General features: G+C 32.1%; 1 protein-coding gene across 3 annotated transcripts in view; it reads right to left on the bottom strand.

Moving 5' to 3' along the window:
• Nucleotides 1–5195: 5195 nt before the first annotated feature.
• LOC137648503 (calsenilin) overlaps nt 5196–15540 on the bottom strand; it is a 712312-nt gene continuing 701967 nt past the window's right edge. For all 3 annotated transcript variants that reach the window (XM_068381424.1, XM_068381422.1, XM_068381423.1), the window contains one exon: nt 5196–5333. In XM_068381424.1, the coding sequence (XP_068237525.1) occupies nt 5289–5333 (45 nt within the window). In that variant the 3' untranslated portion in view covers nt 5196–5288. The remainder of the gene's footprint in view (nt 5334–15540) is intronic.

The raw sequence follows: 15540 nt of genomic DNA on the forward strand, positions 1-15540 counted from the left end.
ATACCAATGCACCATGCATCATCACAACAATTAGGTCATGACTAAAAAATTTTTTACAGGTACTCCAGGTAATCCTTTTAAGCAGTATGTCTTCCCTTAATATCTAACTTGAAGACTGCATATCTTTATAATCAAAATCTTAAATACATAGGACTTGGCTCTACGATCTACTCAAGCTTCAACCATAATACCCTATTTCACGATTTGCCTATATGTATAGAAGCTATCTATGAGCGCTACATTTAATTATTGCCTAAAAGTAATCGTCAAATTTTCAAATACTGCAATGCAATTGAATATAAATTGAAAAAAAGGTCAAAAGTACTTCATTTATTTGGAAATTTGTAATCCTGAATAGACTTACTGGACGAACAAAAATGGGAAAAATATCTTATGTCACTCAATATTGCTGTGATGAAAACTTCTTAGTTAAACCCAAACACATCTCAATCCAGTTTGGGCTTAGTTAAGAAAATATAAGAGCAACAACAACAACAACAACAACAACAACAACAACAACAACAACAGGAGTAGCAGCGGTATAAGCAACGAAATATAGAAGAAGGAAACGTAAGTGAACCATATCGGTTAGGAATTAAAATATTTCTCCTGAAATTTGCAACAGAAACTAGTTCAAATATTGGATAACCCAATGATGCGACCTCTCAAAATCAAAATGTTTGCTTTCTGGTATCTGGAATGGCTTCCCTGACGGTTCATTTATCTTTCTTTTAAGGCGGGTTTGAAATGGTTTGGAACGTGTGAATGGGGTATATGGTTGCCCAACACGTTCGTCGAACGGTTCGAAGAAAGTCTGTTTTCGCCTGACTTTAGTGGGAGGGGCTTCAAGGTCCACAAACCTTATGCATTTGTAACTGACTCAACCTCTTCGAACCATTTGACAAGCAGGTTCGAAAACCGGGTTCGACGAACCGTTCGACCTTGAAAGACCTGCTAACACGTTCGTCGAACGGTTCGAAGAAAGCCTGACTTTAGTGGACGGGGCTTCATTGTCCTCTAACCTTATGCATTTGTGACTGACTCAACCTCTTCGAACCATTTGACAAGCAGGTTCGACAACCGGGTTCGGCGAACTGTTCGACCTTGTAAGACCCGCCAAAAGATAATGTTGAGATGTCCAGGCATGTTACTAACCGGTGATCAACCATCACAAAATTTCTATTAAAGGATCTGGAAGGTCTTAACAGATCTTACAAATGGGGTGGAAAGATTCTTAGATTTAGTTTACCCTACACTGTTAATATACGTAATTTTTTTAGAGTAAAGATTATAGTATTAGAAATGTAAAACAATATCAAATAATAAAAAGTGTGATTTATTTGGTTGTGAAAGAAAATAATCAAACAGAATACTATGTAATCTATATTGAACATGCATTTGTCAAGGCAAACTTAGTTATATATAAACAAGAATGAATTATGACAATAAGAACCTTAGTGAAATTATTCCTTGGTATTTCTCTACTTAAGTGAAATTAACTCTTGGCATTTCTCTACTTTAGTGAAATAATCTCTTGGCATTTCTCTACTCTAGGGAAATTATCTCTTGGCATTTCTCTACTTTGGTGAAATTATCTCTTGGCATTTCTCTACTTTAGTGAAATTATCTCTTGGCATTTCTCTATTTTAGAGAAATTATCTCTTGGCATTTCTCTACTTTAGTGAAATTATCTTTTAGCATTTCTCTAATTTAGTGAAATTATATCTTGGCATTTCTATATTTAAATATATTTATTGGTTTCGCTTAAAATAATCTCGATTAAAGATTTCATTTTCGTTGCAAAAATGACGGGAACCATTGATAAACCGTTCTCCACATTCCCTTCTATTTGTTGGTTTTTGTGTTATTTCCACATCCTCATATGTGTTATCTACAGCTTTTGTTCCGTCATCCAGTATCGCCCTTTTTTTCAAAGACAATGGTATACACAAGCTTCAGACTTTCATGCATAGCTTAAAAGGAAAAACTTATATCTTTTATCAAAAGAAAAATATCAAAGGTGTTGATTTGTTCATTCGAGAATGTCAGATGAACGACAATTTCTTTGATAAGTAATGGAAACGGATTTTCTTCCTTTAAAGAAATTCTTACAGCACCAAATCCACGTATGTCGATAAACATGAAACCATTTTTTAATAGAAGAGACTGTATTTCTCACTTATAAAGTGACAGATATACTCTATAATCGTTTTTGTCGATAAAAAAGGAACATAACTAGTATTTAGTATTTATATCAAATACTTTTTTTTCTACTGATAAAAGAGCATAAGAGACAATTTTCCGTACAGAAGTTCCAATGATGAAATGCCAATATCACCAACTCATCATATTTCCTGATAACAAATGCAACATTCATTCCAGTCAATTTGTATAAGAATAGACGTTCGCATCTATCCACCGACTGTTCCTCAACATCACCGCCATTATTTTCGTTCCATTTTGGAATAAAAAAAAAAATAATCTTAGCCTTTGCAACACTGATTCCAAACCCAGCAAAGGAAGCCTTTCCAGTACCGAAGCTCTGTAACCTCGAAAGTCTGCACCTACCGAAGGCTGGCTGCCATGTAATAATAATAAGCCTCGACAAGGACAAAAACAACAAGGAAATAAATATCAAGCTTTCAGCCCTGTGTTCGCCTATCCTACAAAAGGAATATGAAACCAAACGGAAAGAAAGCAAACTCGTTGTAGCTTGAAAGGTCTGTATTTCGTGAACGCAGTTTGAGAAATCGGCGGCTACTCTGTTTTTGTTTTTAGAAAATTGTAAAACTACAATGGAAAGTTATCGTACACATTTCATGGGCTTTAATTACAGGTCTTTTAGAAGCACCAATATCTATTATTATAATATTAATTATTATTATTACTATCGTCATTATAATTATCAAACCCATTAAAAGCTTAACTACTTAAGAATTTTCTGGTTTGCAGTACAAGTTATCAGCAGTACATGCATTAAAGTTTTAGTAGCTTTATGTGTCTGTAACATCATAATAAGCCAGTGTGTTATGAAACATCATCATATGCAAATGATTTTGTAATAGTTCAAAAAGAAAATAATCAACTATTCAATTATACTTTAGCACGGTTGCAAAACCTTTACAGGGAATTAAAATTGGCCTTTTGGAAAATTCTATAATAAAGTAAGCATGAAATGAATTTATTCTGCTTACTTCATACTAATGACGCTTATAATATGCAAGCTCAAATATGAGCTTAACGTAATATTGGCATTGTGCATGAAGCATAGTGATGCCTTTGATATATATATATATATATATATATATATATATATATATATATACATATATATATATACATATATACATACATATATATATATATATATATATATATATACACATACATATATATATATATATATATATATATATATATATATATATAAATATATATATAAACTGCATATATACATATATATGACATCAATATACCCCATTAGTAATCAAAGACACACCATTGAGAGAGAGTATTACTTGCTTTGAGTTGAAGATCAAGTTTAAACAGTTGAAAAAAAGACAGGAGTTTAAACTCGAATCGACCCTTCTGAGGTATAATGAATCATCCTCTCGTATTCTACACCGTCAGTCGCACTCGTTAAATATATAAAGCTTTGATTTCTAGTAGTAGAGTGGAGGGGGTTCACAAGTAGGGTTTCTTATCATTATTACTTAGTATAATCAGTAAGTCTTATTGGTAGTATTATTATCATTATTATTATTATTATATTTATTATTATTATTATCCCAGAGGATTGAAAAAGTCATCATTAAGTATAGTCGCCGCAGAGATTCCGGGCGAAATAAGTCACACCCACAGATGACGTCATAGCCCCTTACATTAATAGTAAGTTATTATAGTATGAAATTTGTAAGGAGATGTATTGTGACCGCCGCTAACGTGGGAGATAACATGATTGGCTATAACGTCATCAATGGGTGGGGCTTATTTCGCCGGGATTCTTTGGGGGCGACTACAGCAAGACATAAAAATAGGCGACACTCTGAAGAGTGAAACGACACGCGAGGATGAAGTAATTACTGATCCCTTATTTTCTCGAAACGACGTACAGTAGGCATTGGAAAATACACACACCAGGTTCCTGTCAGAGTTTGAGCACTTGGAGAGATTATGCATAAGATTAAAACTGATTCCTATTTACATTTCGATTATTGTTAGCATTACAACCGTTATTACTTTTCATTCGGTTCTAGTAGAACATTATCATGTTTCACTTGAAACGACCTTTGTATCTTGACCAATTACCCTTTTTTTCTTTTTCTTTTTTTTTCTAGAATAATACACAGACTTAATTTAAACCATATTTTGTTATGCTGCATTTCGGAGCTCAGGAATGACCTTTCGTTTCTCTGAAGTCGCGCATGAACTTTATCTCCTTGATAAAATAGAGTCCCAGTCCATAATAAAAAACCAAAAGCTTTTACTTTTGTCCCACAGTCCGCACAATCGTGTGGCTGCGAGAATCGAGTTCGTTCACTTGTCCGATAACCCGCCTCTAAAGCTTAAAGAATATCTACCATCACTTGATTCCTGTCGCTCATAAAAGTAGAAAAAACAAAAATCAAACGATACAGTTACTCTAAGATTTTTAGTGTCTTTAGAGGTTTAGCTCTTGGCCCTCCTTCATTGAAACGATGGTCAAACAGATGAACTCCTTTTTAAGTTGGACGTCCAAAACGCGCTCTCATGAGCTTGGGTGTGTTCCAGGCAGAGATTTTGACCACGCTTACTTCATTGGGGGGTGGAGTTCTTAGAGGAGAGGTTTTCAAGGGGGGGACTAACTCATTTGGAGGTGGAATCCTAACAGTCAAAGGTATCTCGCTCCTGGGGGATTTTCGAGTAGATGGGGGGAAGTCACTTGCTGGAGGGAACGCGCTGGCCGCAGCCGCAGCGCTGATTGCCGCTGGTTCCTCCGCAGGCGCCACTCGAAGCGTTGGGGGGAACTCGCTGGCGGGGGGGAAAGGGCTGGACAAAGCGAATTTAACAGCTGGGGTTGATTGGGTGTTAACTGAAACGGCGGTGGTCTTCGGCGGGAAATCAGTGGAGGGTGGGAACATCTCTGCTGAAGCCACATGGCTCACTGATGGCAGGCTTTCTTCTTTCTTGGGCGATGCAACTTTTATTGCAAGCAGGTCTTCTTCCACGTCTTTGTTCTCGTCTCTCTTTTCTTCTTTTTTCTCTTCTTTCGCTGTCGAAGCAGTACTTACTTCATCCTCGTCTGAACACTACAGTCCCTCGAAGACTTTTAACGACTCCGTGATCGCTTCATCCTGAAACGAACGAGAAAAAGGGGAACATTAACAATATGACAGAGCAAAGTTTTTAAAAGTGTGACATCTATTTGTAACATGGTATTCTAGGATTTATATTAAGCAGCCTCTCATCCTTGCACACAACATTTTTGTAGATCTAGCAAAACTTACTTTCAAAGGAAAGACCACCTTGATAATTGAATAACTGGCTTTATAGTTTATCAATAGAAGTGATATCAAGTATATATAACAAGTTAAGAACCTCGTATGTCCCACAAAGAGTAAACTATTATCACTTTTGAACTTATTGGACAAGCTTGACAAGATGATAATCTAAGGCGGCTAACACTATTGATGCTATTAGTTATCAAGGAATTGCCTTTAAAGGATGCCTCAAATTTATAGCAAGATATGAAGTATTTAAACATTCAAAGTTCGTGTTTGAACTTCGTCTTTTAATATTGTAACATTAAACACATGATTAGTCGGGGATAGCAAACATTTTCTACTATATGAAGTTAATGCCATTTGTAAACACCTTAAAACATTTCACAATACAAAAATATTTGACCTTGAACTTTCACTTTTAAATGTAAAATTCGGTATATTTATTAATTATGGAATTAATTTCATAATTCATCAGTATAAAAATGATAGCAAATACAATTGGCCAATTTTGTAGGAGTTAGAATGTAATTAATTAGTTTAACCACCGATCTTTAACTTCTGATTAAGCTACTTTTTATCTAACCCATATATAAGAAAAAGCTACATGAATAATTCCACTAAGCTCATTTATATATATATACATATATATATATATATATATATATATATATATATATATATATATATATAAATACATACATACATATATATATATATATATATATATATATATATATATATATATACAAAATTCTGTCAACAAACCACTGATATAGACTGACAATTTTTTCCAAAATTTAATGATCTATTGAAAGTTATTTAAAAGTAATGATTTTAAGTTTCATGAATATATACTTACAAAAAAAAGAGAAAAAAAAGACGAAATAAATGCATAATTTGCAATACGGAACGAGACAAGATCGACGATGTTTACATTACGCTCAACATTCTTCATTTAGAACTGATGAAACGCCCAATATGACGACACATCCCCAAGTAAAGGACAACTAAACAGCAACAAATTAGCCACCACTTCCAAGCTAGATGAATTTGATATCAAATTCAGGATAAAACATATAATGACAAACAAGAGATTAAACAGCCTTTGAAAATATATTTCATAATTATCTATCTATCCAGCCATCTGTTTATCTGCAAACACACACAGGTATATATATATATATATATATATATATATATATATGTGTGTGTGTGTGTGTATATATATATATATATATATATATATATATATATATATATATATATATATATAAATATACAGTATATATAATGATTTACAATATCAAAATGCTTGGCATTAGGCTAATAAGCTTATCATTATTAAACGGGAGAAGATTAACAAGACCGGTGAGGTAAACAACTCTTACAGAGCTGGCCCAAATAAATTCGGGAGGGAATAAGATAACATGTATCGAATCTAAATCATGAAAAAATAAACTAGCGATAAAAATCTACGATAAGTACAAATTTAAATTCTATCAAACCTTTGCTTAAAAAACGAAAATTCTCACAGAAACTTAGAGAATCCGATAAAATGTCAGACGGTAGCTTTCTGACCGAAAAAAATTTATTTGTCCTCTAAAAGAGCATTCGTAAAAAAAAAGTATTATGGTTGAAATCTTGTCACACTCACTGCAATTGAGAACTATCACATGGGGTGTGTATCAGGCCAGTAAGTAATCAAGGGATATCGTAAAGTTACAAAATACTTGCCTGTTGAAATGTCAATAAAGAAGTGTTTACCTATACCAAGAAATACGTAAGAGTTCTTGCAAAAATTTTAGTAATTACGTCTTGAGTATCAATAATCTCCCATAATTTTTTTTCCAATTAACGGATCTTCTAATATTATATAAACATGTTTTTCCCATTAATTCCATAGTTAATGAAGACCTAACTAGAGCTCCTTCATCAGTCTCTAAGGATGCTGGATAAATTAAGGAAAAGATGAGCTATCTAATTTTTCGTTGATATCTATAAAGTGAAATGTATCAACAAATTTTCATAAGGAAGTTATTTTACCAAGTAAAAAGACGAAGGGTTTTGGAGGTCTGCATATTTTCCGCTATTGTAAAAGATTGTTTTCGTCATTAGAGCTTTTACTTTTGCTTGCTGTGTTCGCCTTTTATGTTTTCAAAATAACGATTCTTTGGATCTAATTTCAGTACTTTGACAATTATCACTTCATCACAGTGGAGGACATCAGAGACAAAAGAAACTGGAAATGGCTTTCAAGAAATAGCGACCTTGCATAGGGGGATAAGCTGTAGTCGAAGAAGAAGAAGAAGACAATTATGACTTCATCGACATTGAAAAAGTTTTTGATATAATAATTGGAAAGGCTAAGACCTAATAAAGATGTTCCCTTACAAACTCCCTTCTCTCCCTTTTCATTAGAATTATTATTACACAAATACCCGACTCGAAACCTTCTGAATGTCCCAGAAACCAAATCATGAAGATCAGTTATATAAAGCCATTCATTAGCCATAAAATAGGCATTACTCAAGCGCATGTCTAGTGCAAATGAGGCAGGTAGACGGTGAAACTATAAATAACCCTGTTTCTAACTGTAACAAAGTCGCCTACGCTCCGCCCACGGTAATGAATGAAAGTTACTAACGAGAGATATCCATAAGCTTTCCGAAATCAAAGCGGCTGGTGAAGAGAGGTTGAAGAGCACAATTATATATAATCATAGTCAAGACTATCCAGACTCGACCCTCACACTCAAATAGCAATCCATATGCTATAGCACTCTGGTTTCACCATTTATTTTCCTTACAAATACATACACATAGATATGTTTGTATACAGTATATACAACAACAATAGCAAGAACAACAACAACAACAACAAATGCAGCTGTTAATAGTCCACTGCAGGAAAAAGGCCTCCTTCATGCATATTGGTGATGGCTAGAGATTTTCATCTGCTCGCTCACAGCAAATCAACCTAGTACAGATTTTCTGATCATGGTGATACGCAAACACTTTCACCACGTTAAAGTATCCCCACTCCTAAATGCATGTACATACACACACACACACACACACACATATATATATATATATATATATATATATATATATATATATAATATATATAATATATATGTTATATATATATATATATATATATATATATATATATATATATATATATATATATATCTATCTATACATACATATATATATATATATATATATATATATATATATATATATATATATATATATAGTATATATGATGTGCGTGTATATGAGTCTGTGTGTATGTTGGTAGACAGAATAATAATTTCATATGAAAAGGATGACCTAAAGAGGCAAAATGATACAAGACACTCTCGACCTGGTTCGTCAAGGATAATGGCTCTTCTTCATTATCAAACGCTGGAGCACAAGGGTGAATTCAAATAATAATAAATAATACATTATTTATAACATCTCACATGTTCAGATGGTTTCCCCTCGCATCGAGGCTATTCATTTACTAAACAACTCTTTACCACGTTCATTTTTTTTATTTCCTTCTTTAGTTCTTTAAAAATATCTGTCTGCCTATTTCATAAAAGAATCCATACATTGATTCACACTTTTACCCTTAGTGAATTTTTGTGATTACTTTTATTTTTTCCCCTTGCTATTCATGTTTAATTGTTGTTAGTTTATTTTATCAAATACAATTCTTTATGTATGTGTATATATATATATATATATATATATATATATATATGTATATATATATATATATATATATATATATATATATATATACATATGTATGTATATATATATATATATATATATATATATATATATATATACACATACATATGAACAAGTTTTGAAGCATTAATTCTCTAATACATTCGAGCTTATGTTTCTTAATATTTTTCATTCGAAAAAACTTGTGTAATTCTTGCATGGCTCACAATAATCGATTTATTCTTTAACCTTTGTAATACTTGTCAGTGAATGGTCACGTCGAAGCTGCCCATCTAATTTCCAATACCATCACTAATATTAACCTCTTTTCTAGTTTTCCCTCAACCTTTGTCGACGTTCGCTTCATTGACATTTAAATAATACTCTACGAATAATTAATAGTTCGTGAGTTTCAGTAAATCTTATCACTCAGTAATGCATTTCCTATAAATATCGTCGTCTTTTTTTCCTATCCAATACACAGGCTCCATTAAGCATTTTACCGAAGATTGGAAGGGTTTGGCACAACCACCTTACTCCCTGTTGCCACTTTGCCAAGATGACTTAATATCACATTCCTCAAATGGTCTTTGCTCCGCCTTGGCTTGCTTTACTTGCAATCAAACATAATATTGTTCCTGTTCTGGCGCGGTTCATAGATATGCTGCACACGCCAACCGTCAGGGTCACTATTAAGGGTTGCCAATACTCGCTCCACTGAGCGAACTCGCGATGTGATTGGTTTTAATTTTGTCCGGGGACAAACCCTTCCAGTAACTGCACATGTATATGTTTCTGTTATTTTTTCATGATTTATAATCGTATTAATTATATTAGTATAAGTACTTCCATTCCAAGGCAAATAGAAAAGTAGAACACTACACTGAAACTATACCTACTATGCAAGTCTCCTTTCACTATATTTTAGACCTTGGAATCCCTATTTAATGTAGTTATTCTTTTAAATTATTCAGGCTTATCATATCGACATTCTCTCCGAGATGTGCAACAATTGCAAAGTTTTAATCCGAAAAATGATAACAGAGGCATCATGTTCCTTTCTGTGGTCAGGAATATCCAAAATCACTTGAAATCAATATTTTTTTCTTTGGATCCATCAACATTATATTATTTCATCGTTGATACTGAATCTCTCATTATTTCTCTTTATAAATATATATATATATATATATATATATATATATATATATATATATATATATATATATTTAAAAATAAAGGCAAAGTAGTAAGAGCTATCATGTACTGTGTATAATACGTATCTTCGGATTACAAAATAAATGGAAGATGAAAATATAAAGTGATGCTTTTTTGTTAATATTTCATTAAACTCCATATATATATACAGTATATATACAGTATATATATATATATATATATATATATATATATATATATATATATATATATATACTTTTAAAAACTGCAAGAGCTAGTATTTCATTATAATCTCTAAAATCTTAGTGGATATACTTTAATCAGATATTAAAATAAAATTCTATGAACTAGTTATGGTCTTTTGAAACTCTAGTTATCTTGTTTATGAAATTGTATGGAAGTATAATGTATATACTTTAGCAAATTACTAATTTCAGAAATATTTTCAAAGCGTTCCAATATTCAAAATACTTGCTGATAATTATATGGTAGCAGCAATAATTCTTGAAAATATTTTTTTCATACACTAATAATATGACTTGCTTGTTTGTGGTATTAAACTCAGAGTTATTGATTTAGTTTTGTTAAATTTTGCTTCTTCGTTTATGGTGCCCCAAAGATTTATAGTAATGCTCTAAAGAACTTGGTCTTTTATGTCACAACTTTTCTTCTTAAGTATATCTCACGTAATTATATATATATATATATATATATATATATATATATATATGTATATATATATATATACACTAAATATATATATATATATATATATATATATGTGTGTGTGTGTGTGTTTGTATACAGTATATAATATCAGTGTGTGTATAGAGAGAGAGAGAGAGAGAGAGAGAGAGAGAGAGAGAGAGAGAGAGAGAGAGAGAGAGAGAGAGAGAGAGCTATTCCTAAATAACTTAAATAACTATGTATGTGTATCCAATCGAAAATCACTACTTAATGTACAGAGGGCCATTGTCTAACTGCAGACTAAGGTATATATAATAAATGATGCCTTATAAGAGCGTTCTAGTTCGGCATAAGGGAAACCTTACAAAAGGAACATCCGCCGTAACCTCTTTGATGACGTATATACAATTTCCGTTTCACCACATTGTGGGTTCATTAAGTATTTTTTACCAAAGTTTCAGAATGGATTGTAATTAGACTATACGTATTAATGTAACTCGTTATGTATGCTTAAGTAATAATTCTGGCCTTGATCATAACCATAAAAGTTGATAGAATTATGGAAATTGGATTTGTGATCGTTATAGGTTTCAAATTCTCTTTTATGTTTATATCATGATAGAAAGTTAATAATTGGTGCCAGTTTTAAGCAACTATAGGTTACTAGAACAAAATTCAACTTTACAAAATATCCTCTGGACCAATAGGATTGTGGCAGCCTATTAGAAACGTCCCTGCTTGACGATCTGCTACGGGTAGGGGGGAACCGATAGGTCCTCCTGCTGAGTCATCAGCAGCCATTGCCTGGCCCTCCCTGGTCCTAGCTTGATGGAGAGGGGTCTTGGGGCTATGTATATATGGTGAGTCTCTAGGTCATTGTCACTATTCTTTGCCTCTGGCATTCCTAAGTGATATTAAACCTTTAATTGAAGTTGAAGATTTTTTATAGGATACTATTAATAATATTTTCTATTTCTGATAAAAATACAACTTTACACTGTCCTTACTCCACCCAGCATGATTTTCAATTTATTTATTTATTTATTTATTTATTTTTTCTTTTTGCGATAGGCACCTTTTATCCTATTTACCAGCACATGCAAACAAAAATTGTATCAAGCAAACTACAAATAGATTTCACTGTCATCCTTCTTATGGAATCAAAGAATTTACATAAAATCATCTGGTGCGGACATTTCACAAACACAATTTCCTAAAATTGTGTGTGAGGTATTCACCAGGTAAGTAACCATTTGTCACCGAGTATTAATTTTGCTATATTGAAATACAAAATATACGATAGCGTTTTTCCAAAACAAATGTGCAGGACTAAATACAGCTTTCGTTTTCATGACAAATTTCCAGCAGGCTTTCGGAGATTTGCAAATGTTACCGATTGGTCAATTATATCAATAGGTGTTTAATATCTTATTTTCAGGACGAAAAATATAATACTGCCAAGCAATTTTTCCTTTTTTAGTTGTAATCTATATTGTCATAGAAGGAAGGCAAGTAAAACAAAAGAATAAAGAATTTTTTATAATCAATTGGCTGAAGTACACTTAAAAAATCGTATTTCAGTAAAATACGCACGAACGTAATTTTACCTTACTTTGTTATTATCTTTTACGGGTTAGTGACCGTAATATTATTTCATCACGTCAATATATCCGTTTTTATAACGGTAATAATCCTGGAATAAAAGTTGCCAGACATTTACCGTTTTTTAATGCAAATTTTTAACGGTGTATATTGTTATGACCTTCAAATGTTAATACGTCCATCATTAAAAACAAGAAACCATACAAAGGCTAAATGAAATTCCATGGAAGAGAGAAGTGACCCCCAACATTGAGTAGTAAATGGAGAAAACGAAATCCTATTTTGAAAGCGAACTAAAAAGTTTCTGATGAAGTATTAGGTGTCAAATTATTATTTTTGAGAAATTACATGGATCATCCAAGATTAAAATCTACTTATATTTCTAAAGATCTTTCACTGCTTTGCGGAAATTTAAGTTTATTCACATTTATTTTACTGTTAGAAAAGGTTTGAAAATGAAGCCATTTCTTCCCAAATAACTGATAACATTTACCTTTAAAGATAAAACACTGATTCAAAACGCCGTATGGAGAGGAGGCACGACCAGATTTCACTCACAGACAGCAGAAACCCCACAAATGTCGGTGGGTAATCATTTTTGTTGGTAAATGGGAGCACTGATATCCATGTGGAATAGCTTCTTGCTCGCGTTATCAACATAACTCTTGGAAAGATGCGTATCGAATATACGATAGATTTCAGAGAGAATGTTAAGTACGAAATAAGAGAGCATATACTCGCATGCACACGATTGAATATGAATGGTGTAATAGTGTATGCGCTCAAACACATGCATATATAGGCTCATGAACCTTCTGTGTTTGTATACACTTAAAAAAACCGTAATTTTAATAGGAAATTCTCCGTAAAAATATCCCGTACTCAGCCGTATTTCAGTAAAATACAGGCAACCGTAATTTTTACCCTACTTGGTTATTATCTTTTACGGGTTGGTGACTGCAATATAACTCCTTAACATCAATATACTTGTTTTGAAAACAGTAAACGCCTGGTAACATTTATTCCATGATTTTTTTTTACCGTTTTTTACGTCAAATTTTTAAGTGTATGAAAGAATCAACATGAATTTTTGCACTGCACATGGCTTTACGCACGATTTAGCATCAAAACAATAAAAAAGTCAGTTTCTGCTGGGATACTTTTATTCTGTTGAGTGACCCCCAGTGAGGAGAAAAGGTTTAATATTGTACCCACAAACACGTGTGTGTTTGAATATATCCAAAATCATATTTACTATAAACATGCAAGTGGTAAGTATAAACATTAATATACACTACACCGATATACTCATCTATAAGAGAATAGAGTCATATTTGATTAAATAGGTATACGGATATTCAATTCTGATATGCATTCCCGTAAAGAACACAAATTCATATTTCATATTAATAGCCGACCATTAATGCGTCAAATTTCCATCATACCCGGAAAAGAGAAATACTTGATTTAATGGAATCATTAATATTCTGCAATGATTCAAGCATTTCAAGTGTTATAAATTGATAAGATTGATAGTAACCTATTTTTCACGTAACTCTCTAAAGCAATTTTGTTAACGACAAAACCATGAGCAATTTGATTATATTTTGGAGAATGAAATGATATATGGTTCATTTGTTTTAGATTCATGGTATTCAGTTTGCAATTTCAATAGCTTCTTTCTTTACACATAATGTTAATCGTTATCAGTGCAATATAGCATGATTGTGAACTTGTTAATAGGAAATTTAGAATGGAATAGTTTATATTTCAATGGATTTTCTTTTTCTTTTCCTGCAAACTAGAATGTAAAAGAACTGGAAAATTTAACAATTCTAGAAGGGAACCATAATATTACTTCTAATATTATTCTCGTTATTCTTAACCAAGTTTAAGAACACTACTGAAGTCACACTTCTAAATGTAAGGACTCGCCTGGATGACATTTTGATTTTAACGTAGATGAATCGTCTTTTAGGGTAAAAAGAAATGAAAAACTAAACATTCAACTAGTAAGTTTCATGGATGCTTTAGAGTCTTTTAAAGAAGCCAGAGTACAGACGGCCTAGTAGGCTCAATAGGCCTTTTCAATGTACATTGTGGGAAGTCTAAGTACTTTTACTATCTCTCTTGCGACCTAACCACATAATACCACACACACACATGTACCTATATTTCTCTATAATTGTATATATATACACACACACACACACACACACACACACACACATATATATATATATATATATATATATATATATATATCTATATATATTTGAATACTGTATATTATTAGCTAAGTTGCAAACTTAGTTAGAAAAGCAGCAAGCTTAGCTAAGTTACAAACTTAGTTGGAAAAGCAGCAAGCTATAATAGCAAGGGCTCCAACAGGGGAAAATAACCCAGTGAGGAAAAGAAATAAGGAAATGTATTTGTATATTATACAATTATCTGTGTAGGCTATATATATATATACATATATATATATATATATATATATATATACATATATATATACATACATACATACATACGTACATATACACACATATATATGTATGTATATATATATATATATATATATATATATATATATATATATATATATATATTCAAGTGTATGTATATATCTGCGTACTAACAAAACATGAGATTTACCGTAAGACAAACTAATGATATGACAAATGAATGAAGAGAACAATTAACAGTAGGATGGAATTCTTTTCAATAACTTAATGAAACAGTAAGAAATCAGATGCATACCTGTATGAGGGTCATATGAGACAAGACTTGTATGTGATGGTAAACATCAGATGGTCAGAGCTCTTACACACAAAAACAAAAAATGTGGAAACCTTTGA

The sequence above is a fragment of the Palaemon carinicauda genome, chromosome 10 (assembly GCF_036898095.1).
Source record: "Palaemon carinicauda isolate YSFRI2023 chromosome 10, ASM3689809v2, whole genome shotgun sequence".
NCBI lineage: Eukaryota > Metazoa > Arthropoda > Malacostraca > Decapoda > Palaemonidae > Palaemon > Palaemon carinicauda.